Genomic DNA, 23,447 nt, shown 5'->3' on the forward strand with positions numbered 1-23,447 from the left:
GGAGTATGCAGAGGGTAGAGTGAATGTGAAGAGCCTTTGGAGAAATGCTGTTTACTATACTCATTATGGTGGGTTGGTTGTTTTTTTTTTTGTTTGTTTTGTTTTTTGTTGTTTTGTTTTTTTGTTTGTTTTTTAATTAATTAAATTTAACTAAATTGTTGAATAAAGATCATTTCCACCTCACAGCCCTGGATGAGTGAGCAGGCAGTGAAATCACAGACTTGCTGCTTTTGACGTGAAACCTCTGATGCCAAGGAGCCAATTGCTTGGTTAATGCTAATTACTGCTATGAGTAAGCTTGGAGAAGGGAAAAAGCTGTCAAGGCCTGATTCTGCACTCATTTCCAAAACTGTGGAACAGGAAAAATGCCATGAAAGGCAGACACTGCTGAATTTCATTAGCAAAGGGTTGATCACCAAGTTCTTCTTTGAATATAGGTAGCTTTGATTATTTGGAAAATTAAGACCAGCCTCTTAAAATGCCTAAGGCCCAAAGATTTTTATCGTAATATGTCTGTCAAAGACAACTCTAATAGGGAACTCTGCCCCCAGGCATGAGACATGTAGAGATTGAGGGCATAAGCAATAATTCTCAGGCATTTTCCCAGCATGACCAGCAACACAGCTTGCTGCTGCCTCTCCAAAGATTCCAGTACATGGTATTCACTGGCTGTGCTACCACGGTATTCATCTGAGAGTAGTAAGAAATTGGTTTTCTTCCATTCATCTTATCTGCTTCACTGAAAACAATTTGGGTTTAGTTAGATATAGGTTGATATGGGACTAGCCAGGACTGAATGAATTTTAGCACTGGAGTTTTGATTTCACTTACTCTAGTTAGGGCTGATCATTTTACACCTTTGGAGAGAAAATGACATACAATGAAATTTATTATTATTACTGTTTTTCCCAAGAGTAAGACTAGAAAGAATTTTGACAAGTGAGAATAACAAAGTCCATACAATTCTAGTTTATCTTTACAATGTTGGAGGTCTTCATAGGATTATCCTAAATAGCAGCAGAGGCAAAGCAGAAAATGAGACACTTACAAGAATGCCTTTTACTGTTGTTATACAGAAGTGCATTCCAGCCATACAAATTCTGGGTTTCTCCTGGAACAGATGATAGAATCTTTCACATGGAAATTCCTACACATTTTACATTAATGATTCTATGAGATCACTCACCACAGGAGAAGACAACCATACATTCTGCACCAGGTTACAAAGAAGCGTAAAGCCTTTCTAATTCAAATTCATAAGTCTTTTCCAGGAGTGAGAGTTTTTTTCCTTGGCTTCAAGCTTTTTCCATATTGAAGTGAAAAGGAAACTGAGTTATCCCTACATGGTAAACAAGATCAGGTTTCATTACCTGAAGCAAAAGGGCAGCTGTGTTTTACGACTGGTCACCATCAGTCCCTACCAGAAGCCTCATACAAGATGCAGCTACTCTAAGCATGATAAAATGCACATTCAGACACAAAACTATATTTCTGTGTAAGAAAATATAGATTTAAAAATTCATGTCCTTTTCCTGATCTTATACACAGAAGAGGGCAGCACAGTTAAAGTTTCACTTCACATTGTCACTAACATTACAAATTTCTGCCTTACCTCTTTTCTTTGGTGACAGATCTACATGACTCAGCATGGCAAGTGTGTTGTTTATTTCCAGAGAGGACCACAGGCCTGCTCCTACTTTGGGGTTTTCATTGCAAGGACACTTTTCTTTGTTCACCTGCCACATCCATGGAAGCATCTGTAATACAGTGATTTTATTTGGGATTATTCATTACTTAGATATAATCGAGATTTTAAGCCTCCATATCCCCAAGTCTTCTTGATACCTCTGTAGTGTACTGAACGTAACTAATGCTTCATTCCCTGATGCAGTCTGCCATGATCATGGCACCCTCACTGTAATCTCTTGCTGCAGATAAGTTTTCCCTTACAAATATGCTTTTCCTTCTACAAGTTTCTGTGACTTTTCTGCAGTACTAAGGGGAAGATGCCTGCCAACAAGCAACTTTTGAAGACCTTGTTCTGCGGGCATATTGAATAAATGGGTTCTGTGGGTTGCCATGGGCAGCTTTAGGCTGTTTTCTACCCAATTTCCTGGCTATTAAATATTAGTTCCTCAACAAAAGAGAACTACAGTAGGTCTGTGAAAATGTTACTTAATGCTTAATTGAAAAAGAGTAAGTAGATGCTAGGAATTTTCAGGTCTAAACAAAATTAGAAAGTATCTCTTCCCAACTCATAAATCCACAGTGACCTGCAATTTGAATAATCTGCATTTCTGGTCCCCTCGCTTCTAAAAAGATGTATTGGAAGTAGGAAATATTCAGAGAAGAGTAATTAAGCAAAAGGTTTACACGAGTGACTGAATAGATGAGATTTCTCAGCTGAGAGGCAATTTCTGAAGGAAAATATAAAATCATTATGTGTATGCAGGAAAAAATTACACTCTTGCTTTACAATACAGTAACAGGGGGGTGTTACAGGTTATAAAAATTCTACATGGCTTAAAAGCAATTAGAAATACACATAGAAAAAAAAAATGCATCAGCGGCCTCTGAGCAGTGGGAATACATGGCAGGCATACGGGTGCAGTTTTAACTGCTTATCATGTCCTTACTGTCAGTTCTTCAGATATCAGCTGCTGACTGCTGGAAACTGGATGTAAGTTGAGTCTGACCCAGTACAACTCCTTTAATTTGTTATTGTAAATAGATTCATTCCCCTTGCCAAGAGCTACTGCTGGTAAATGATAAATCTTACATTGCAAATTGCTTCCTTACCACTACGTACCTCTCAGTAGGACAACCAGCCATTTACTTTGCATGCTCTTTAAACCAGCTTCTGTTGCAATGTGTAAATTCAGAAGCTTTTTCACAGTATCAGACTTCTAGGTATTTTGTGAAAGGGGTCTCTGAAATCCACACTGAAGAGTATACATCTCACAGGAATTGTAACAAGATATTTAGCATTACAGCCATGGACGGACAGCCCATCTCTTCCCCAGTATATTGTAACAGGGTAATTTCTTGGTACTGTGGTGCACTTTGTCAAAAAGTGGCTATGAACTGTATAGGGAAAAATGAAATTAGATATGCCACTTGTGCAACTTTTTTTTTCAGACGGGTGATTCACCTGGCTCAGCTGTCATGAGGATTATACAGTACTGGAAGCTTTTGAGATTACTCAAAGCAGTGAGAAATTCAGGACAGCGGGGACACAAAGCACGTTTCCAATCAGTCCTATCCCAAATTATTTTCTACACTCTTTCATTTAAGAAAGACAGAGGTATTTACTTCAAAAGGAACAGATTTAAAGTTCATCCATTCTATGCTTCTACATTTAAAAATACAAACAATACCATATTTTTTTGTAGTGCTGATGGGCGAGCTTTAGAATTTCTGGTCTGGAGCTGGAAGGAAACTAAGTAACTGTGAAAGGAATTGTAACAGGACAGAAAGCTCAGCAATGGCAGCAGAGCAGCAAGGTCCTGGGCTGCAGCAAGTGAGGACTTGCTCAACAGCGGGCACAGAAACAAAGGAAAGAATCTGCTTACCTTCAGAAGGCCTCAGGCAGGGATCTCCAGCAAGAAACCCTCACCCCCCACTGCCAACTCTTACATGAGGGCTGGGAAGGGCTGCATCCTGGCTCCATCCCTTCCAGTCACTCAGGTGCACTGCATGCACTGAGCTCCCCTGGGTTGGCCCTGCCTTCCCACCAGGTGCTCAATCACTGCTTCAGGCTGTGACTCAGCATTTCTGCTACAGGAACCAAGTTGGGATTAATTTTACTCTCTAATTTTACTTTCTCTACACTATGTTGTTTTCCACTGACCCCAAAGCTTGCATTTCTCACATCTCACTGTTGCAGCCCCAGCACATGGCTACCTCTACCCAGTAAAAGACATCAGCTGTGTTAAATGCAAGAGTAATTATGAGAATAAGCACGGCTCCTTGGCCGAAGTGAAGGCCCTGCCTTGGGAACGTGTAAATGCAGGTTCAGTACAGATGCAGCATTCATTGGGCTTGCAGACAAAGGAATCAATGCTAAGACTGAAAGCTCCACTGTTGATACAACCATTTGTACAGTTCAAACTGCAGTCTACTTTTGCACCACTGCAGATTAACGGCAAGGTAATGCAATATATCATATGCTACATGAAAGGCCTAATACTTATATGCATACAACACACAAACAGAACTACTTATGTGTATCTGTTCAGCACACAATATTAGTGTGTGTAAAATCACAGGGATGTGCAGAGAAAAAAAAATTAGGCCATGTGTGCACTATTGTACAAAGAGTAGTATAAAGAAAAAGTATTTTCTTCATTTCCCTGTAGCTGTTTTTATCTTGCTTATGTTAAAAAAGTAATGCAAACCACATTTCCTACCACTGCTTCTGTGTCTTCTCCCACTGGCCTAAGTCTCTCAGTTCTGTAATTAAAATAATAATAACAGCTGCTATTTCTTTTTTAGTCTAGGTATTTGGGAGGTAGCCAGACTCAGGCTTCTGCAGGAGTAATGCTTCCTGTAACTTGGCAAGAACAGACCTTTGTGGATATCTCTGCAGTTTGTGTAGAAATAACTTCACCCACATAACGGCTGATTAATTAGACTTGAGGCAGTGCAGATGACTTGAAAAGTAAGAAGAAGAGAAACACACAGCTTCCAGCAAAGAGCCAAACTGAGAACAATACTTTCCCAAGCCTCACTCTGCTTATCCAGTCTTCGGGCTTTTCAGAATACTTCTATTATTTATAACAATTGGGAAACTATTCCAATGTAAGACAACAACTAAAACAAAAACTAGAATTCAGTGGAAATAATCATTTGATGTAAAAATTATAAATGCAGTTTATAACATGGCATTTAACCTTGAATAAACACTGATGAGGTAGAATCACAGTTTATTCTTCCTCCAAAATTCTGCTTTTCCACCTGCAAATCTGAAGGGAAAGTGCATAGATACCAATTTATGTGTTCTTATGTGTTCTGACTGCACCCCCTGCAAAGTCGTGCTTGTCATTTAGACAAAATGCACTCTGCATCTAGCATAGCAAAAAGAAACACCAAGCGCAAGCTTTATTATCACAGTAACAAATAACTAGAACTACAGGATCAAACTGCATGTTTTACATCTTCCATATGATGAAAAGTACTGAGGCCAAGAGAGTGCACTAAAAACGCACACTAATGCTTCTCAAAAGCTACAGAATTAATGGGGAAAAAAAGGAAAGGAAGAAGAAGAAAGAATGAGGAGAAAGGAAAGAGGAGAGGCGTGGGAGAGGGATACAAAGAGACTGGACAGTTAACAACAGTAAACAAAGAAAAGGCACCTTAAATAAAGGGCAATTGAAATAATAAAAATGAAAATTGTACAAGGATGAAGGGAAACTAAACGAAGCAAAATGTTATCTGTTTTTAGAGAGCGTACATACAAAGTGAATATTTTGGATTGATTCAAAAATCAGAGACTCCAGTGGTTCCTCCAGGATCCCACAACACTCTGGTAGTTAGAATGGAATTAAACTGGGTGCCTGGCACCAAGGACAACCCAGTGCTTTTGGCCTCAGCAGAATTTGCTTGTTGCTTTCATTGAAACTTATTCCCTCCTCACACACTGAGGACCTGGATAGACAGTGGTCCTTGACTGCAGCTCTGCTGCTTGCTATGATGTGGCTGCTGCAGGGAATAAACACTGAACGGCTCAAGAGCCACCTGGGACTCATGAACCACAGATGGTAGCACTGCTATAGCGATAACCTCAATTCGGAGTACTTCCAATCTACCATGCAGGCTGGAGCAGACCTTTACCTTCAGCACTGATAGACTCCAGGCCTGGCTCTATGTAAAATTTCCTGTTTCCATTTCAATATATAATGAACACTAGGCTTACTAAAAATATGAAGTACAGTATGTGACAGAAACACTCTTTAATTAAAGCAAACCTTAGGCCAGTAGCAGCTAGTTCAGTGGAAAATAAAAATAGAAAAACAAGACATTAGGGTTTCTTTTACATAAAAATAAATTAGTTACTATTTGTTAGAAGTAGAATCTTGTGTTAGTGGAAATGGAGGGCAGGTGATAAAGGAAAGGGTCTGAAAGTCCATCAAAGAAATTTAAATCAGCATCTTGGGTCTGTGTGGTCTCAGATGCATCCCACCAAAATCATTACGTGCTGCAGTACCGTGTGCAGGAATATATGTACATAGCAATAGCGATTAACAAACAGAATTACATGCTGTGTGAAAGAGCATGTTACATGTCTCAAGTGATGAACCTGAATTATCTGTTAATTCCTTCCAACTTCACAAAATAGCTGGATCTATTAGGATCAAGGGAGATAAAGCAGCTACGTGACCCCTGTGATCCCTCCCTCTCTGGTTCTACACGGTGAGAACAGCCCTAACCGCCTTGGCACCGCACTCCTCCAGATGACTTGCAGTCATCCCTCTAGGAATAAGTGAAGCCTCAGGGACCTAATCCAAGGCCATCTCACTTTCTGCTGAAGGATGATTCACAGAACCCAGTGCCAGATCCCAGTAGTATCCTGTAACTGTGATGGTATTTTGTAACCATTAATTCATTCCTTGTACCTGGCTGCTGGTACAAAACAAAACATTTGCCACGTGGTCCTGAATTTTTGTAAGGTATTTTCTATTTTCAGACTCTCTTCCTGCTGAAATGCTGTTCTTTTAAAGTCTTTATTTAGCATTTTCATATGCCTTTCTTGTTCTTTTTGTTGTTTTGTTAGTTTTATTTTCAGTTTTGGTTGTGAGGGCTCTATCTTGCATTTACATCATTAAAACATTCACGATATTCATCAAAAGAGTTGGAATAAAAAATGGCTCTCGTTTCTTAGCTAGGTTTCAATCAGTAATGCTACACATGACACAAGCAGCACAGTATCTTTAGTTCTGATGCCCCCCAGATTTTCCTTCTTACACACAGAAAAGAAATAAAATATCCCCACTTTATATTCCAGCTTTTAAAATTTGGCCCTGACACACAGTGAAGCCAGCAGGACGGACTGGTCCAAAAAATTCATAAAACCACTCAGTATTTCCAGGTGAGAATTTTTGGCAGAAATATTCAATTTTTTAAAAGTTAACTGAAGAAAAAACATTTCTGGAAGTATATTTACCCACTTGGCTGCGTAAAAACACAGATTAATTGATGCAGTTTGCTAGATTTCAGATTATCCACATTAAGTAACCAACATGCATTTCAAATGCTATTGCTAATTTGTTTAAATATGATTTGAAATGTAAAGCACGGCAATGTGTTCTGTTCATTTCACTGAAGCACTCACCACTTCTAACAACCAGACCGACGATTGGAACTGACGCGGCTATTTCGGCGCTGTTCTGAGGGACAGGCTGAGAGCGCTGCAAGCACTCCGTGATCTTTAACTGCCACATTAACACTTTAAACTGCAGTTATCAGGGCAAAGGGGTCAAAGCCATCCCAAGAGCATGGACTGGAGTTATAATTAGCTCCTGAAAATAAGAAAACATTCACTCGCTTTCATAGGAAAAAAACCATCTATTTCCTGGAGCCAGACCCTTTAGAGCAGTTATGTGTTTCTCTTGTCGCAGCTGAGTAGCCTCACAAAGTGGACATTATAAGGAAAAGATGTTTCTCAGTTGCTGTGTAGGATTTTATTGTCCATGCAACTGCTCAGCTCAGCCCAGAGACCTTCTTTCCTTTACCTGATTTCTACGTCCATTTATTACTTTCCATCAGCTCCCTATCTCCTTGCCTTCTTTAACCTCATTTCAGCAGCTGATTTATTACCTTAAGCATTCACTAATCTGATGGCAACGGTCCCTACACCAAGTCACAGGGATTTTCCCGCACTGACCAGGCTGTAATCTTCTGGGAGCTGAAGCCAGGGCTATTTTGGCTGTAAGATGTCCACCGCGTCGCGGTTGCTAAGAAAACAATAAACTGTGTGCACGGTGCTGCGGTGAGCCATTCAGCACGCCAGCGTAGCTATCTGCTCGGCCCTTTCCTCACTTGATCACACGGTAATGACTGTGCTACTTAAGATAAAACCTTCACAGCCTCACTTTTGCTGCTCAGGTGAAATAGAGGGAAGAATTTGACCTTTATGTTTTAAATCAGCTTCTGAAACCGTTAACGCGGCACGCAGCAAGAGTTTGTATAGTGCCGTCACAGCATCTAGCACGGGGGCTTCTCCCCTCACCCTCTCGTGAACATTAAGTAATCCAAGCACGAAGCTATGACAATTTTGCACGCTTGTAAACGTTCTTCCTAACAATACTGTAGACAATACGGCTCCTGAGCCACGGCATAGGGCACCACGAGCCGAGGAGACCTGCCCGCGTACATCGCCAGCCCCGTGTTCAGTTTTCCCTCGGCGCAGCCTCGGGAAAGCAAAGCCCGGGCGGGGCCGGGCACGGCCGGGGTTCCCTCCGACGCAGGGTTCCCCTCCCTTCCCGTCGCGGAGGGCACCGGCGGCTCCTCCTGGGGAGGAGGGGGCGCCTGCCCGCTCTGGGGCTCCCCGCGCCGGGCTCCCCGCCCCCGCCGCGCCGTGCCGCTTCGCCGCGCGCTGAGGCTCCGTGGGCGGACGCGGCAGCCCACGGGCGCCGGCAGGCAGCCGCGCGGCGCGCGTCACGGCGGGGAGGGCCGGGCGGCACAGCCATAAATAGAGGCGAGGCGGCGACGGCAGCGGCATTCGCGGGGAATCCCTCCCGGCCTCCCTCCGAGCGGCGAGGTAAGGCGAGCGGGATCCGGCTGCGCTCCCCGGCAGCGCGGGACTGGAGCGCGGGGCTCTGACGGCTCTTCTTTCCTCCACGTTCGCAGCCCGGCGTCCCCATGACTCTGAACCGCGGAGACAAGCTGCGCTACCTGGACAAGCGGCGCGGCAGCATGCCTTTCTCCGCACACCAGCACCTGCACCGGCGCAGCATGCCGGTGGACGAGCGGGACCTGCGGGCCGCCCTGCCGCAGGACGAGCTGTCGGGCCTGGTGCGCTGCACCTCGTACAGCCCCGGCGAGGCGCACCGGGAGAGCTGGGCCTCCGACTCCTCCGACTCCGTCATCTCCTCGGGCAGCGACTCGGACGGCAGCCTCTACAAGGTGATCCTGCTGGGCGAACACGGCGTCGGCAAGACCAGCCTGGCCCGCATCTTCGGCGGCGTAGAGGACGGCGCGGAGGCGGAGGAAGCCGGTGAGGGCGCGGGCGGTGCGAGCCTCTCAGTCCGGAGCGGCACGGGCGCGGTGGGCGGCCGGGCGCGGGGTGACGGCGCTTTAACGAGCACTGTCTTTCCTCCAGGAAACACGTACGACAGATCGATTATGGTCGATGGAGAAGAAGCGTCTCTCGTGGTGTTCGATATCTGGGAACAGGTACTTGCAGCTCGAAGATACTTTTTCTTTAGTCGGCGGTTTACTCCAAAAACATGTAGCGATGGAACAGCTCTGTCTGGCTACTTATTGTCGGATGCATAGCATTGAAAGGAAACCATGCTGCCTTTATACTGCCTTGCAACTATTTCTCGTAGCTAGATTAGCAGTTTAGAAGCTAGGCTAGGCTTGGGCTGCGAATCCCTCAGTGCTTTGAATAAAGCTTACATTGGCAGCCCTGGGGAATTCCTGTAAAATTAGAGACTGATGATCCGATTGGTGCAGACCTGGTATTATTTCTAGAAACAATAAGATTTTAAGAAAACTTCTTGTAGGCTGGTTTACTTTTGCTGTTTGTAAATAGATAAAACTAACAAAAGTATCTTTCAGGTGTTCACAATACTTAAATCGTTAACTAGACAATGTCAAATATCTTTTTCAATGCAGTAAATCTATTTGCCTCCTTTTGTTTTAGGATGACAGCCAATGGCTCCAGAACCACTGCATGAAGATGGGAGATGCTTACATCATTGTCTATTCAGTGACAGACAAAGTTAGTTTTGAAAAAGCCTCCGAACTAAGGATCCAACTAAGAAGAGCAAGACAAACCGAAGACATTCCTATTATTCTTGTGGGCAATAAGAGTGACCTGGTCAGGTCTCGGGAAGTCTCAGTCGATGGTAAGAAACTATTCATTTATATAAGAAAGTCTAAATTATTACTAGCAAAGGCAGCAGAGGATTGTAATCAACAGAGCTGGTCCCGGTTTGATGTAGAAAAATGTATGACTGGAGGCACACCAGAGAAATCAAGCCAGCTGGTTCACACTGGGGACCATGGAAAACAGTGAGGGAAGACTCATACATAGAGCTGGGCTCTGAACTGCAGTACAGGAAGCACACAGCTTCAGAGCTACAAGGCTGAAGCTGTGGAGTTTTACTGCACAGTTGCTAGTCTCAAGATTTGATAGCCTACATAAGGGACAGGAGTGCCACGTCATAGAAGCAGGCAGTACAGCCCTATCCTCTAGAAGTGATTCCATCACGTTTGAGGTGAGGTGGAGACACTAGGCTCGTACAGGCTTTTTGTATGTCATCTACAGCTGTGGTCAGTGAGAATTTTCTGTTCCATTGTGCATTTCAGCAACTGAGTACAATAACAACTGCCAAGTATTGATTTCATGTATTTAAAATTTATTTTTCCTTCCCCTGGGAAGAATAGTGGTCTTGGTGCTGAAGAACCATTTCTTGCTGTCTGGTTCTGGCATACTTCTTGTGTTAAATGCCTGCTCAGGGAATTGACTGGAGTTCATCAGGAGATTCTCATTCTTTGCAGGCTGGTGGCAGTGCATAGTTCACCTGTCCTAGAAGTGACATTGTTTTACTCAGGCTGGCAGCTTTGTCATTACTGGCCACGAGGTGGACATGGAAACTTGCTATGCAGCAATGTTCCAGGGTTACATGTTTACCCCTGGTACACTGGGGACACAGCATTGTCTATTTTGAATGCCATCCTAATCAAATCCACTAGTTGGCAACATTATGGTCTCTGCTGTAATTTATATACCGACCTGACCTTTTGACCTGCATCAGCTTCATCTGTGCCTGATGTGGAAGACTCTCACTTCTTACAGCAAGGCTGAGGTGTTGATTGCTCAATAACTTCCACAAGAAGCAGCAACTAGCTCTTCTTTCTGTACCTCACTGTCTCTCCTATTGAACAGCAAGCATGCATCAAGTCCCTCCCTTAAATCAGCTACAGATCTTAAATGATAGTGGAATGGTCTACCTATAGGGCTATTTTTGCCTTACAGTCAGCATTGCTGGTCAAGTGAGATTTCTGAACACACCACAACAAAAGAGTGAAAAGTAAGGGGACAAAACCAGGACTGCAAATATAATTTACTGCTGTGTAATAAAGCTCTTTGGTGTTGAAGACACTTTCTTTTTAAGCTAACCCATTTTTTTCCTTCTAGAACATATGAAGAGAAAATGTCAGTCTCCACTCATCTCCCTTCTTTTCTTTCCATTCAGAGGGACGGGCCTGTGCTGTTGTGTTTGACTGCAAGTTCATTGAGACCTCAGCTGCTCTTCATCATAATGTCAAGGACCTGTTTGAAGGTATTGTTCGGCAAATCAGACTTCGCAAAGACAGTAAAGAAGACAACGCCAGGAGAATGGCCAACACAAAAAGAAGAGAAAGCATAGGCAAAAAGGCAAAGCGATTTCTTGGGAGAATTGTGGCAAAGAATAACAAGAAGATGGCTTTCAAAGCAAAATCTAAGTCTTGCCATGACTTATCTGTGCTTTAGAAGCTTCCAGCAAGGTCAGATGTTGCCATGTTGGAGGTGAACAAGCATTTGGCTGTTGAGAAGTACATGGATGACCCTCATGGTGATAAAACAATGACTTATCAATTGAGACTCTCATTACTGCCTTAAGGTGCACAAGCAAGTCTGGAAGTTACCTTACAATGTTGGCTTCATTGATGAATGGTTTGTTTCAATATATACAAGTAAATGAACTAACTTTAATTAAGTGGCTTGACATGCCCACATTTTCACTATGTATATATGTTGCATACATCCTCTTGTCCTGTGGATACCAGAGATGCAAAGATAAGAAAGGATGATAAGTGTCACCACAGACTTGCCTCGTTTGCAGAGCAAAATTTAAACTTGTACGCAGGCTCGTACACTCTTTTTAGTATAAAGTAAGCAATGATAAATCTTTTTAAATTTAAATGTGGGATGGGAGGAAATAGAACCACATTAGAATGGAAGGAAAACATATTTATATATATATATATATATAGTTAAATATGGAACAGATACCAGTTTATGAAGTTAATTTGCACTTCCATTACCTGTTATTCAATTAATTTGTTACTTGTTTACATGCAGATTTTATAATAAAGTATTATTTCCTGTTATAATAAACTGTGCTTTTTTCATAGTACGGATAAAGAATGACAGAGCAGTATTTTTATAGTGATCCCTTTTTTCACTGTATAAAACATTAATTACAGACTGCAAGTGATCTATGCAGATATGTGTATTGCAGTTCTGGAATGAAATGAATCAGGAATACTCTGTCCTGTTTTTCAGCAGACAGTTCTTTTAAGGAATTCCTGCTCTTATGAATACCCTATTATAGCAGCTGGCATTGGAAAGGCATATCTTGATGTTATGGCTCATCTTCAACCTGTTACTCTTGTCAGCTTTAGCAGAAGCAGACCTCTAAATAACATCTTTAGTTTGTTAGGTTTTTGTCCATGCTGGTGAATTGAAACCTGTAATGTTCAGTTTCTTACTCTCCAAGTACTCTTTTCAGTACTCTTACTCTTCAAACCTCTCCAGGTTTGAAGGCCTGTATGAAAGCCAATGAGAAAATGTGTGTTTTTGTTGTTTGCATCTTGTTTCTCATTTCTTTGTTTTCCTTTTTTGGGAGCAATGTAATTTTCTCATCTACTCCCAAGCCTGTAAATACCTTTCAGTGGCTTTGGGAATTTCGAAGAAGCCTGGCAAGACTGTCCAAAAGAGTTCTGAAAGACTCCAGCTGTGGGCTACTGTGGCCTGCAGCACCGCCACAGTTTTCAAGTCCTGTGTTATAATTAATGTGTTACCCTGACTTTTACCAATTTACTATTCATGAATTTAAACATCAGTCATGCCTTAGCAAATAAATTAGGCTGACTGCATATGCTTTATAAATTCCTCTATAAAGGATACATTATCTTTAAATTCTTCCATAAGCTCAGTTCTCACAGTCAATAAAACACAAGTTCCTCCTCTTTCCACTCCCCTTAGCTGAGTCTAGCTATTTAAAGAGATTGTTCCACTGACTGGGGGTTCTTTGCATGATCTTACAGAGGCTAGCCCTTCCCATGCAGCAGACAAATAGCATCAGCTGTTACACCTCAGTGTGAGCTTCCCTGAACTTGAACAAACTACTCCGCATGGGCTTAGCCTCCTGATGTGCTGCTGGGGCAGCTAGCTATTGGCTTCAGTATATGTTGCTGCTAATAGGTCATATTAGTTTTCTTATGAAGAGAGGTGTTTGCTTTGTGACCTGAGCGAGGTCCAAAGCAAGTGATTCTGCCCTGCAGCCAGAGCTTACATTTACCTGATGATACTTCTTACTTGGATTTGGCCTTTTTTCACTAGCCTTGCTTTCTGGCACACTATTATCCCTGGAATGTCTAACCACGGTCAAGAGCATGGCATCAGATGTCTACTTACACAGAAGCTTTTATCTTTCAACATCAAAGAAAATGACTGAGTTGGGAAACCTTGCTGCAAAAGTGTCCAAACTGATGTGCATAAATCTGACACATACCGTTTATGTTTATATTAAAGCTGCTAACAAAACTTCGTGTAGCTCCCTGTGTGTTTGCAAAGCTTTTGCCTTTTAGTTGTCCTATGTTTTCAGAATGACTGGGAGAGAATTAGCACTTCATCTGGATTGACTTTCAAGATTTAATTGTCAGTAATAAATACAAGGAAAGTGATATAAATCCAGAGATCGAGCCATGTCTTTTCACAAAGTGCAACGTGTTACAAAGATGTTGCGACACAACCACAGCTGCAAAGCGTCCCCAAGGTCATGGTTAACAGCTGTGCTTTTTTGCAGACTCTGACCTATAAAACAGAATTTTTCCTGTGTTTCTGAATTCAAAAGATGATGTTTGGACAACTCTAAAGCATAAAAATGATTCGTGTTTAGTACATTTCTAGAGGTTCATATAAGCTGTGGGAAAGAATTTGGATTTTAGAATAGTGTCATATAGGCCACTGTGAGACAATAAACTGAATCATCTGAAAGAAACTCATACAGGCTCATTTGTACTGTATTCAAACAGTTGACATTATACAATAAAATACTTTTCAAATCCTCATTGCATTGTTTTTTTTTCTCATTTGTTTGTTTCTATAAAGTTTTTTTGCATAATTCAGCAATAGTTCATGAATATGGGGAGGGTTTGATGTTATTACAGCTTTGATAATAACCTGCTCTAGAACAGTATCATATTCCATACTATGGAAGCATTGCCATGAATATTATTTTGCAGAGTTTCTGTAGCTCATGGAAGACTTTCTACCCTGACCAACAATAATTTCTAGCATATAATTTAATGCAATTTCCAAGGGGATTTTTTGAAAGTATACATGCAAACAGCAACTGGCATCTAACTGCCAAATGCCTCCAAAAATCAACATTCTTCAAAAGGTTTTTCCTATCTTCAAGCATTTGACAGTTACCTGTGGGCTTTAGTAATTTGGGATGGATACTCAGATTCTAATCATTAATGGGGGTGAATCTGAATCAGGTGAAACATACTGGGAGTTCCAGACAACAGCATTTTCTCTCATTTTACCACAACAGAAACAAGCGTCAGAGGTAACATTGGTATGAGTTCTCTTATTTTTTTGCCAGCACACATCAGTTTTAATTTGGAGGGACAGATCACACAGTCATTTAATCTTTACTGCTTTCACTGCTACTGCCAGCTGAGGTTCCTGTTACAGCTGATCGTGATAGAGGATTTTGTGCTGGCATAAATCCATTTGGAACAACTCTAATTATTATCATCTGCAGTGGAAGGACGTTGCATTTTATATGTGATGCATACATGAGATAAACAAATCAAAGACTCCTCTGCCTGTTATTTTTAAAATAGCTTCTCTAAAACTCTTCGCTGTTCAACTCTTCACAAAAATGTGAAGAAAATCATTCCTCCATCTGCCAAAAACATAAAGTGTAAAACTGAGTCATATAAATAGAGATGGAATGTAAACTGCTGGGGGAAGACATAGCATCACCAAAAATGTAGTTTTATTCAGATGTATTTTCTCAAAATAGATCTACAAAACCAGGCCAGGATCTACATAGTAACGTTGTATAACACAACTGTTCTTTACTGAAAAAGAAAGCATAGTGAGTTGACAGTGAATAAAAATTGAGTGCAGGATAAAAAATCACTAAGAGGTAGTTTAAGAAAAGTGGGATAATATTTATGTTGAAATTTGCTTTACTTCTCTTATTTTTTTTCCAGGGACAATGTACAGACTGATTGCACGTACAACATGAATCTTGATTTGCATCACATCTGTACATTCCAGGGCTGACGTTTAATTTATAAGAGTCATCTCTAGCATTATCATGGGCAATTTGGCTCCCTGTTTGGATAAAGGAACATCTGATCTCTGTTACTCCTGAAGTTATAAATGTCTAAAAATTCAAATTGCAAACAACGTCAGCTGTCTTTGTGCTCTGTGACATGGATGTTGAATAGAGAAGTAAGAGATAAAAAGAGAATGAAGTGCATATCATTTCAATTCATAATATCATTCAGTTCTAACCCGCTGTTCAGAACCCAAAGGGGAACACCACTGTTACCTTAAAACTGCACCACGAATTGCAGCACTGGCAGGTAGAAAGCAGGCTAAGGAATTTACTTTCACACCAAGTTCTTCACCAACAATTACCTTGCTATTATATATGTACCATGAAAATGCCCCGGCAACAGGTAAAATGGGCAATATATGTTCCCCTTGCTCTCTTGTTCTCCTTTTTTTCTTTTATTTCATGATTTTTAAATGTGTTCTTTGAACGAATCACTGGAAACCAATTAGGCCCTTACTGAGTTTTTTCTATTATTTCCAAGCTTTATCACAGGACCTGAAGAAGATATTAATCTGAACTAAAATAGATTCAGAGACAGAAATCAACAGAATCCATTTGAAGATAAGAATTTTCTCGTCCTCTTAAAATAAGCTTCTCAAAGGCCTAAAACAACAGCTGAAGAAAGGGCAGGCTTTGGAGAGCCAATGCAGAATCAGAAGTCACTCCTACTCAGAACAGTACAGACAACACGTAAAAAGCTTTTTGACAGTAAGTTCTACTTTCATCACCCTCATTACACTAGCACAAATAATTACACTTTTGTATGGCTTGCAGTGCCACTGAAAGTTGTGACCCCTGCCTTAGTAATGATGATTTTCAATTCAGTAGACATCTTGGCAGAAGAATAGAAGTTTTTGTCACCCTCAAATGGATTATTGTAACACATTATGCTTAACAGAGAGCTTTCAGGAGCTCCATGCTGTAGGAAATGCAGCCATGTTAATTAAGCTGGCTAGGTCACAATGAGCACATAACTCCTGTGCTCTTGCCTGTATTCCCATAAGTTTCTAAGTAAAGTGATGATCTAGAAAAGCTGCAAATAACACTGGACAGAACTAATGCTGACGCTGCTTCACTTTGCTGCATGTTTCTTGGCTCCAACATAGCTTGCTGAACTCACTATAAAGTCAACACCACTTATTGATTCAGGGCCTCTCAACAAGAACAATCTCTGTGTTTCTAATTGCAGCTATCGCATTATCATAGGTATTGGGCAACAACAATTTAGTGCATTTTACACTACAAAGGTACCAGCAAGAAATCATGCCCTGTTTATTAGCCTTGCATTTCAAGGGCACAAAAAGCACAAAGCAGTAGAAATAGATCTAAACTGAATTAGAATGTACAGTAAATTTTAAAACCATGCAGACTTGCAATGGTTCCTGTTCACTACGAGCCTTCCACTGGAAATTTTGAGAAGTGTTCATCTACTTAATCTTCAATAAAAAGAATGCTGAACAACTTTCTCACAGATTTCCCAGCTAGAGGTACCCCAGTTATAGGGCTCCTTTGTCACACGCTTTTCATGTCAACTTCAATTTTATCTTTCCAACCTCCACTGTTACACATTGTCACCCTTGCAGCAGTGGCTCAGCAGAATGCTGGGAACGTCTGCTGCTGCATGGCTTACTGAAAAACATCAGCTGTCAACAGCCATAACATGAACCTGGTCTCCCAGCTCATTACTTTACATAATATGGTCTAGATAAAAATGTCAGATTTTGCTGCACATAAGTCCCTGAGTAAGACAGCATAGCAAATTAAATAAATTAAATTACTCTCTCCTTGAATGTCAGGGGTACTACTGCATTTGCAAGGCAAAAAGGAATGCAAGGTTTTTAACTGATCTGTTTGTGGGGGGAAAAAAAGAAAAACAAAAAACTTATACAATCTGACAGCTGCCTTTCATTTTTACCCTATGGTCATTTTCCCAATGGAAATCTCAGAGGCTATATTGTTGTGTATGGTCTTCTGCCTTTTAACTATCTATTCTATGCAGGGTTTACAGCTCACAGTGCATAACCTAATTATAACAAAAAGAAATCAGAACTCATCAAACTTTATTAGTAATAAGTATTTTCTGTGTTGCTCTTGACACCCTGCAACAGACCTAGAGTCACTGCCCATAAGAAACTGCGAAGCAGACAAACCAGAAACTACAACACTAGGCTACATTTTTATTGTTACCAACGTAAGTTTTTGCTTGTAACACAAGTGAAGGCCCTGAGTTCACATGTTCACCATAAACGCACAACCAATGCATCTATATGCAACCATTACATGCAGAACTGGTTTTGTGTTTTTTTTTCTCTTACACAGTAATTCTAAAGATAATACTAAAAATCAAAGCTATAGCAGAAAAGCGAACTAAGCACAAAAATAAGCAGTAGACAGACTGCAAATCTGTCTTTCATTCACTCTCTGTTTTTCAAGATACTGGAGAGCTGAAGTATCCATGCCTGTCTGCTTAACTTTATTCAAAAGCAGAGCTATTCCAGTAGCAGAGCAGAACTTTGAACAGCCAGATCCTCAAGAACAAAAACTAAGGGTACAAACACACATCAGTGTACCTTCCATAGGCTCAGATTCATCATTAGCAGAACATGCAATTCTTTTTAGATAGGTCTCAAGGGTTCTAGGCAACAGCACATCTTTTATTCTAAAACTGTGTTCAAAACTAAAAAGCATTAAGATCTTTCTAATTAATTTTATATTCAGCCTTCATAAAATGACTTGTAAATTAAATTCTTAGATAATTGTTACAGAACTTGATTTGACTAGTAATTGGCTCAATTTTAATTACAAGGTAATTAATTAGCATGTCTTTATTATTTTGCTCCCAAAGTAATGTTCTTCCCTACAAGAGCAAGATGGAGAAATCAGAGAAATTGAGAGCTGGCTGAATTTCTGCCTCATTTCTGTTGGCTTGGACTGTGACCCCTTAAACTCACACTGCTCTCACCTGGCCTTCCCATCAGCACAGGTAAGGACATCTCCAGCCTTTAAGGTGAGTACTGCAGCAATTAGCTGTTTCACTTGCTTTAGAGCTTTTTCATTTCTTGTTGCAAGACTGTGCTTAAACATCTGCTAATACAGTTCTCATATGGAGTATGATGTAGAGCAGATGTTCAGCCCAAAGGAACAAACCACAGAGAAATTTTGACAGGAGTTGTACATTGTGAATACTGTAAAGGCAAATTTTAGCATTCCGGGCATTGAATCCAGGTCTTCCTTGACCAGACAAACATTTTTAATATTCTCCTGAATACTGAACATCAGAAAGTTTGTAGGTTTGTTTTTAAGAGTTTTGAAAGCACTCAGTCACACTGGACTTTTATTTTTATGCTGAAAGAGGTTTGTTCAGTAGCAACAATCAAAGTTGAAATTATATTTATGAAACTAAGCTTATTTTGATTTTGTTTAGTTTGTTTTTATGACTTTTTACTTTGGATGTCACATGAAGACTGATCCTACATCAACACTCACAAAAGTCACATCAAGAACCCAACCAAAAGGAAAGTGTTCAAATGACATCTATATGCAGCTTTTCATTCAAGGGTTGGACTGGAACGTTCACAAAATCATCTCTGACTTTCCTTCAGCCTCTTCTGAAACTGCAGATAGGGGATGGAGATCACGCACAGGCCAGAAATGAACTGCATTGGGGACTTTTGGATCACACTCTGCTGCCTGCAGTTATCTCCTACAGATGCAACAGCCAGGGTAAATGCAGAGGGGGGACAAAGTACAGAAAGGGAGGGGAAACAGTGGAGGAACGAAACAACACTGGTCTCTGAGCTGCTTCCATGCTGAGCGGGAAACTTCCTGCATCACAAAGCATCACCTCCTCACTTCTTCTCCCACCTCCCCCAAAAACAAAGGGCTATTTTTAATTTACTGATTGTAAAGCTTACTTTCCCAACAGCAGGATAGAGGTTTTATTTAAACATTGACTGGTACTAACATAATCCAGAGAAATCCCATCTCTTTCAAGGAATAAACCCTGCTGAAGTTGGTTTGCTGAAGTGATCCAGTTTTAGTTTTCTTTATTAAGCCTTGAATTTAGTTGTATCTCTGTGAGAAAAGCTGCCAAAATCCTTCAAATCTGGAAAACATACAATGGACATTGAAAATGGCTTATTAGGGTCACTTGTTGAATAATGGATGAAGAACACTAACTGTATGCTTACCCCTAGAATTTCCTGCAAGGATTGCAGGGGAAAAAAAGAAAAAAAAAAGCTGAAACTCTTCATTCTGCTTATCTACACCCCTATCAGTATGGCCAAGAAAGAACAGGGCCTCCATTGCTAAATGGATACCCAGCTTCATCTTTCTCTTTTCAACAGAGTATTACTTATTACTGCTATTGAGAACACAGGACAAATCCTGCTTTTTTATGGAGTTAGCAAATGTAGGCCCTGTTTTGGAAACACAGTCATTTAATGCTTAATGCCAGAAAGGTACACTGAAGCCTAAGATTGAATAAATATTTAAAAAGCTGTTGGTTTGAAATTGTATTCTTGCTATAATATTGGGAAAACAAACAGAATTTGGCATTGTGTGAGTATCTATGTCATCTCATGAAAATGTATGGTATGTTTGCAGAAGCAGAAATAGATTCTGAAAACAAAATAATTGCAGGGCAATTTCCATCCAACAGGCACATTGTGACAAAAAGATGAACAAGCATAGAATAGTTCTCCAGACAGATGAAAAGCAAAGCCAAGCAATTCTTCCAGTATGATTTATTTTACCTAACTTAGGAAACAAAACAATAGCAAAAAAACCCACAGATCGTGGAACAAGGGCGAATGCAATAATCAACTCTGCTGTTTTGGAACGTTCTTAGTGCTTACAGTTCACCAATTAAAGAAGACAATCACTAAAGTACTAAGCTCAATTAATGTCACATGGATAGAGAAGCATTACTGAGCAGCACGGTGCTAAGAAACAGATTTCCAAAGAAAAGAATTCTAACACATCAGTCTAAACTGTGCAATTTTATCAGAGGAGTAGCAGATATTTTGCTTAACATTCCACCCTTTGGGATGATTAAGATGGAATTTCACTTCCACAGAAAAAATAAGAACATAGCTTTCAGAACACTGTAAGTTTAAAATGTAGACTACATAAACTTCAAAGGACCAAGTAAAAGATATTTCTTGATTTTCGTACAACTTAGCTCATGAAACTGTGGTGAAGATTAAGGCTGACAGTAATTGTGGGAAGTGTCCCTATTAGATCCATATGAGATTCTATGAAGTTGCAGCACAGCAGCACTGCGTCCTCCTCCTGTATGCCAAGCTTTGGTTGTAAGGATGAGCTTTTTTTCTTTTCTTTTTTCGGAGGAGGAAGGCTTGAGCATCTTACGGGTTGAATTATTAAAAACCTGTGAAGATACATCTCTGGTGTAACATAATCCCACCCTGCCAAGGGCTTCTCTGTCTTTCATATGCCCACATGTGCTTTTTCCTTTTGTGCTGAAATATCAGGAGCCTTCTCTGTAGATTTACAGTATGAGAGAAGAGACTCAAGTTTGTCTCAGGAATTTTTAAGTCTCCAAAGCAAAATGTTCTAAAATGTCCACTGAGTGGGAAGATGCAACAAGGAGACAAAATGTCAACGTGTTACATTTTTATATTTGTTTTTGTTAATTCAGAGCCATTGCAATTTAGTAAAAAAAAAAAAAAAAAAGTGTATCTTCAAACACAGATTGATATGTATCTAACTTCAGAATCATTGCTTTATGAGATCCCCTTTTACTCCCACTCCATTTCCCCATATTTCCTAGTGGAAACAGTGTTCTGAGGCTACAGATAAGAGGAAACAAAAAAAGCATTCCTCCAAAAACCATGTGGGAAAATGGTTTCCTGCCCAGCTCTGCTTGCAAATACAGTGGGTTAAATGCTAATCATGTTGAAGCCGCTAAGAGTTTTCCCTTAGATCTGATCATAGCAAAGATATTAATTTTCTTTGTCAATAAAGACATAACTTGAAGAGGCATAAAAGGGGAAATATTTCAAAAAAAATTAAGTAGATTTTACAAAAATTGGCAAGCTATGCATAACAAGAATTCAAACTTCTATTTCTTGTTCATTTTGCACAAGACTGTTCTGACAGATGGATGCATTCAGACAGAGAAATCAAAATGAATGCAGTAACGCTTTCCTGATTATTTTTGTCTCCAGTATCTTGAATATTTAAATGACTACAGACTAAACTAAGTTTCTATATTTGGTAGGCAATCAACAACAACAACACTGTGGAAAAATCTTTCATTTTATTTGATTAAAAACAGAGCACAGGTCAGTCCTGCAAATGCATTACGCTCCTGCCACAGGAATGCTTCCACTCCAAAGAGTGCAATTACGTGCTTGTGTTTCTGATGAGCATTAAGGAGTTCAAAGAACAACTTTAATTTAGGAAATTAAGCATATGCCAGGGGATTTGGAATGCTGACCCCCAGCTCATTCATCCCACCTCTTTGCCCAGGCGTGTACGTAGCTCGTGCAGCTCAAGCCACTGGGGAAGGGACAGTTAAGGCAATTCACTGATAAATCTTCCCCTCAAAGGTATAATCAGATCTGAGAACAGCATTCTGAAGATCCACAGCAGAATTTCTCAGCACTCCTCTATTACAGTTCTAAACGTGTTTTGTGATGAGAGCCCTTCTGTACAGGTTGATGTGCATTAAAGAACGTATCAAAACTATAATGGATAGAGAGCTTCATTAAAGGCAAATTTAATATTGCTCCCTTTTGGTACTGAGAATCCCACTGCTGCATTACTTTTCTGTTTGCATAAACTAATATTTTTTCATCAGAATAATCTGTTTGAAAGACGTTGGGATGACACTGATAAATTATAATAGGAAAAATCAAAACCATTCACCTACTGTTGGATCTCCTTGTCATGTTAAATTTATTGTCAGTTAAATGTAGTAAAAAAATATTTATATTTATATCATTAGTATTCAATTAAGGAAATTAAATTAAGGAAATCTTAATGTGATTTATACACTGTGATTCTGTGTAAAGTAAGATTTTCGTCTTAAGCACGAACCTGCGCTTAGCTATTCTCCATTTTAAATATGAAACGCCCCTTTCAATAAGAACCATTAGATTATTATTGAACATAAAGATACTCAAGACCAATTCTTAGATATCATCTCAGTCCACGTGTTCAAACATCCAGTTAACCACAGTTTCTAAAGGCGTGCTTGACTTAGAGTATGTAAGTCATCATCTTCCTATGAGTGTTTGTCTTACTCGTGTGACTAAAACTGGATACCTTCTTAAGAAAGTGGGTGATTCATGGCCTAAATCAAGAGTTACCATATTTAATCAAACTTACGTTGCTGTGAGATCAGACTGAAATATATGGAATCCAAGTCTTTACCTTTTAAAATTATTATGCAGAATATCAAACGCCATCTAACCAGTTGATTTCACAGGTGTGTCTGCTCATGTAGATAAAACAAAGTGCAATGGAAAGGAGGCCTGGGAGCACTGCACACTCTACATTGTGGGTTATCTAACTCTTTTCTCCCTCCATTTCCATCCATCCTATGAAATGGCAAATCTGCAGCTCCTCAGTTTAGCCAGACAATACTGACTGATCTGCACCAAGGACACTGGGTAGGACTGGGTTAAGATCAGGGGCAACTCTTAAATCCAGCTTCTTTGAATAAAATAAGCTCTCAGCAAGGGCCAGCTGAACCCAAGTGTTCAGACTCGTCAGGTGAGCACACAGACACAGATTCACAGTAATCTATCATCAGGGAGTATATATTTTGTGATCTTGTTAGGCACAAAGACATTACGGAGAAGTTGTCATAATTATTAAAGAAAATTAAGCCAAAGTCCTTTTAAC

General features: G+C 40.3%; 1 protein-coding gene and 1 long non-coding RNA gene across 3 annotated transcripts in view; one reads left to right on the top strand and one right to left on the bottom strand.

Moving 5' to 3' along the window:
* Nucleotides 1-23,447, bottom strand: part of LOC122161827 — a 55,455-nt gene that overhangs the window by 4,264 nt on the left and 27,744 nt on the right. The window contains exons 1-2 of one of the 2 annotated variants that reach the window (XR_006169313.1): nucleotides 7,331-8,324; nucleotides 1,613-1,757 (exon numbers count right to left, since the gene is read on the bottom strand). This is a non-coding gene — a long non-coding RNA (uncharacterized LOC122161827). Of the gene's footprint in view, nucleotides 1-1,612; nucleotides 1,758-7,330; nucleotides 8,325-23,447 lie in introns of those variants that run through there. The other variant, XR_006169314.1, reaches the window with a different exon arrangement.
* Nucleotides 8,738-12,286, top strand: RRAD (RRAD, Ras related glycolysis inhibitor and calcium channel regulator). The gene is made up of 5 exons (XM_042821508.1): nucleotides 8,738-8,758; nucleotides 8,848-9,214; nucleotides 9,320-9,393; nucleotides 9,866-10,070; nucleotides 11,424-12,286. Exons 2-5 carry the CDS (start codon nucleotides 8,860-8,862, stop codon nucleotides 11,699-11,701), a joined length of 912 nt encoding a protein of 303 aa, XP_042677442.1. The 5' UTR covers nucleotides 8,738-8,758; nucleotides 8,848-8,859; the 3' UTR covers nucleotides 11,702-12,286.

The sequence above is a fragment of the Centrocercus urophasianus genome, unplaced genomic scaffold (genome assembly GCF_019232065.1).
Source record: "Centrocercus urophasianus isolate 14NV4802_14NV808 unplaced genomic scaffold, USGS_Curo_1.0 seq_2, whole genome shotgun sequence".
NCBI classification, from domain to species: domain Eukaryota; kingdom Metazoa; phylum Chordata; class Aves; order Galliformes; family Phasianidae; genus Centrocercus; species Centrocercus urophasianus.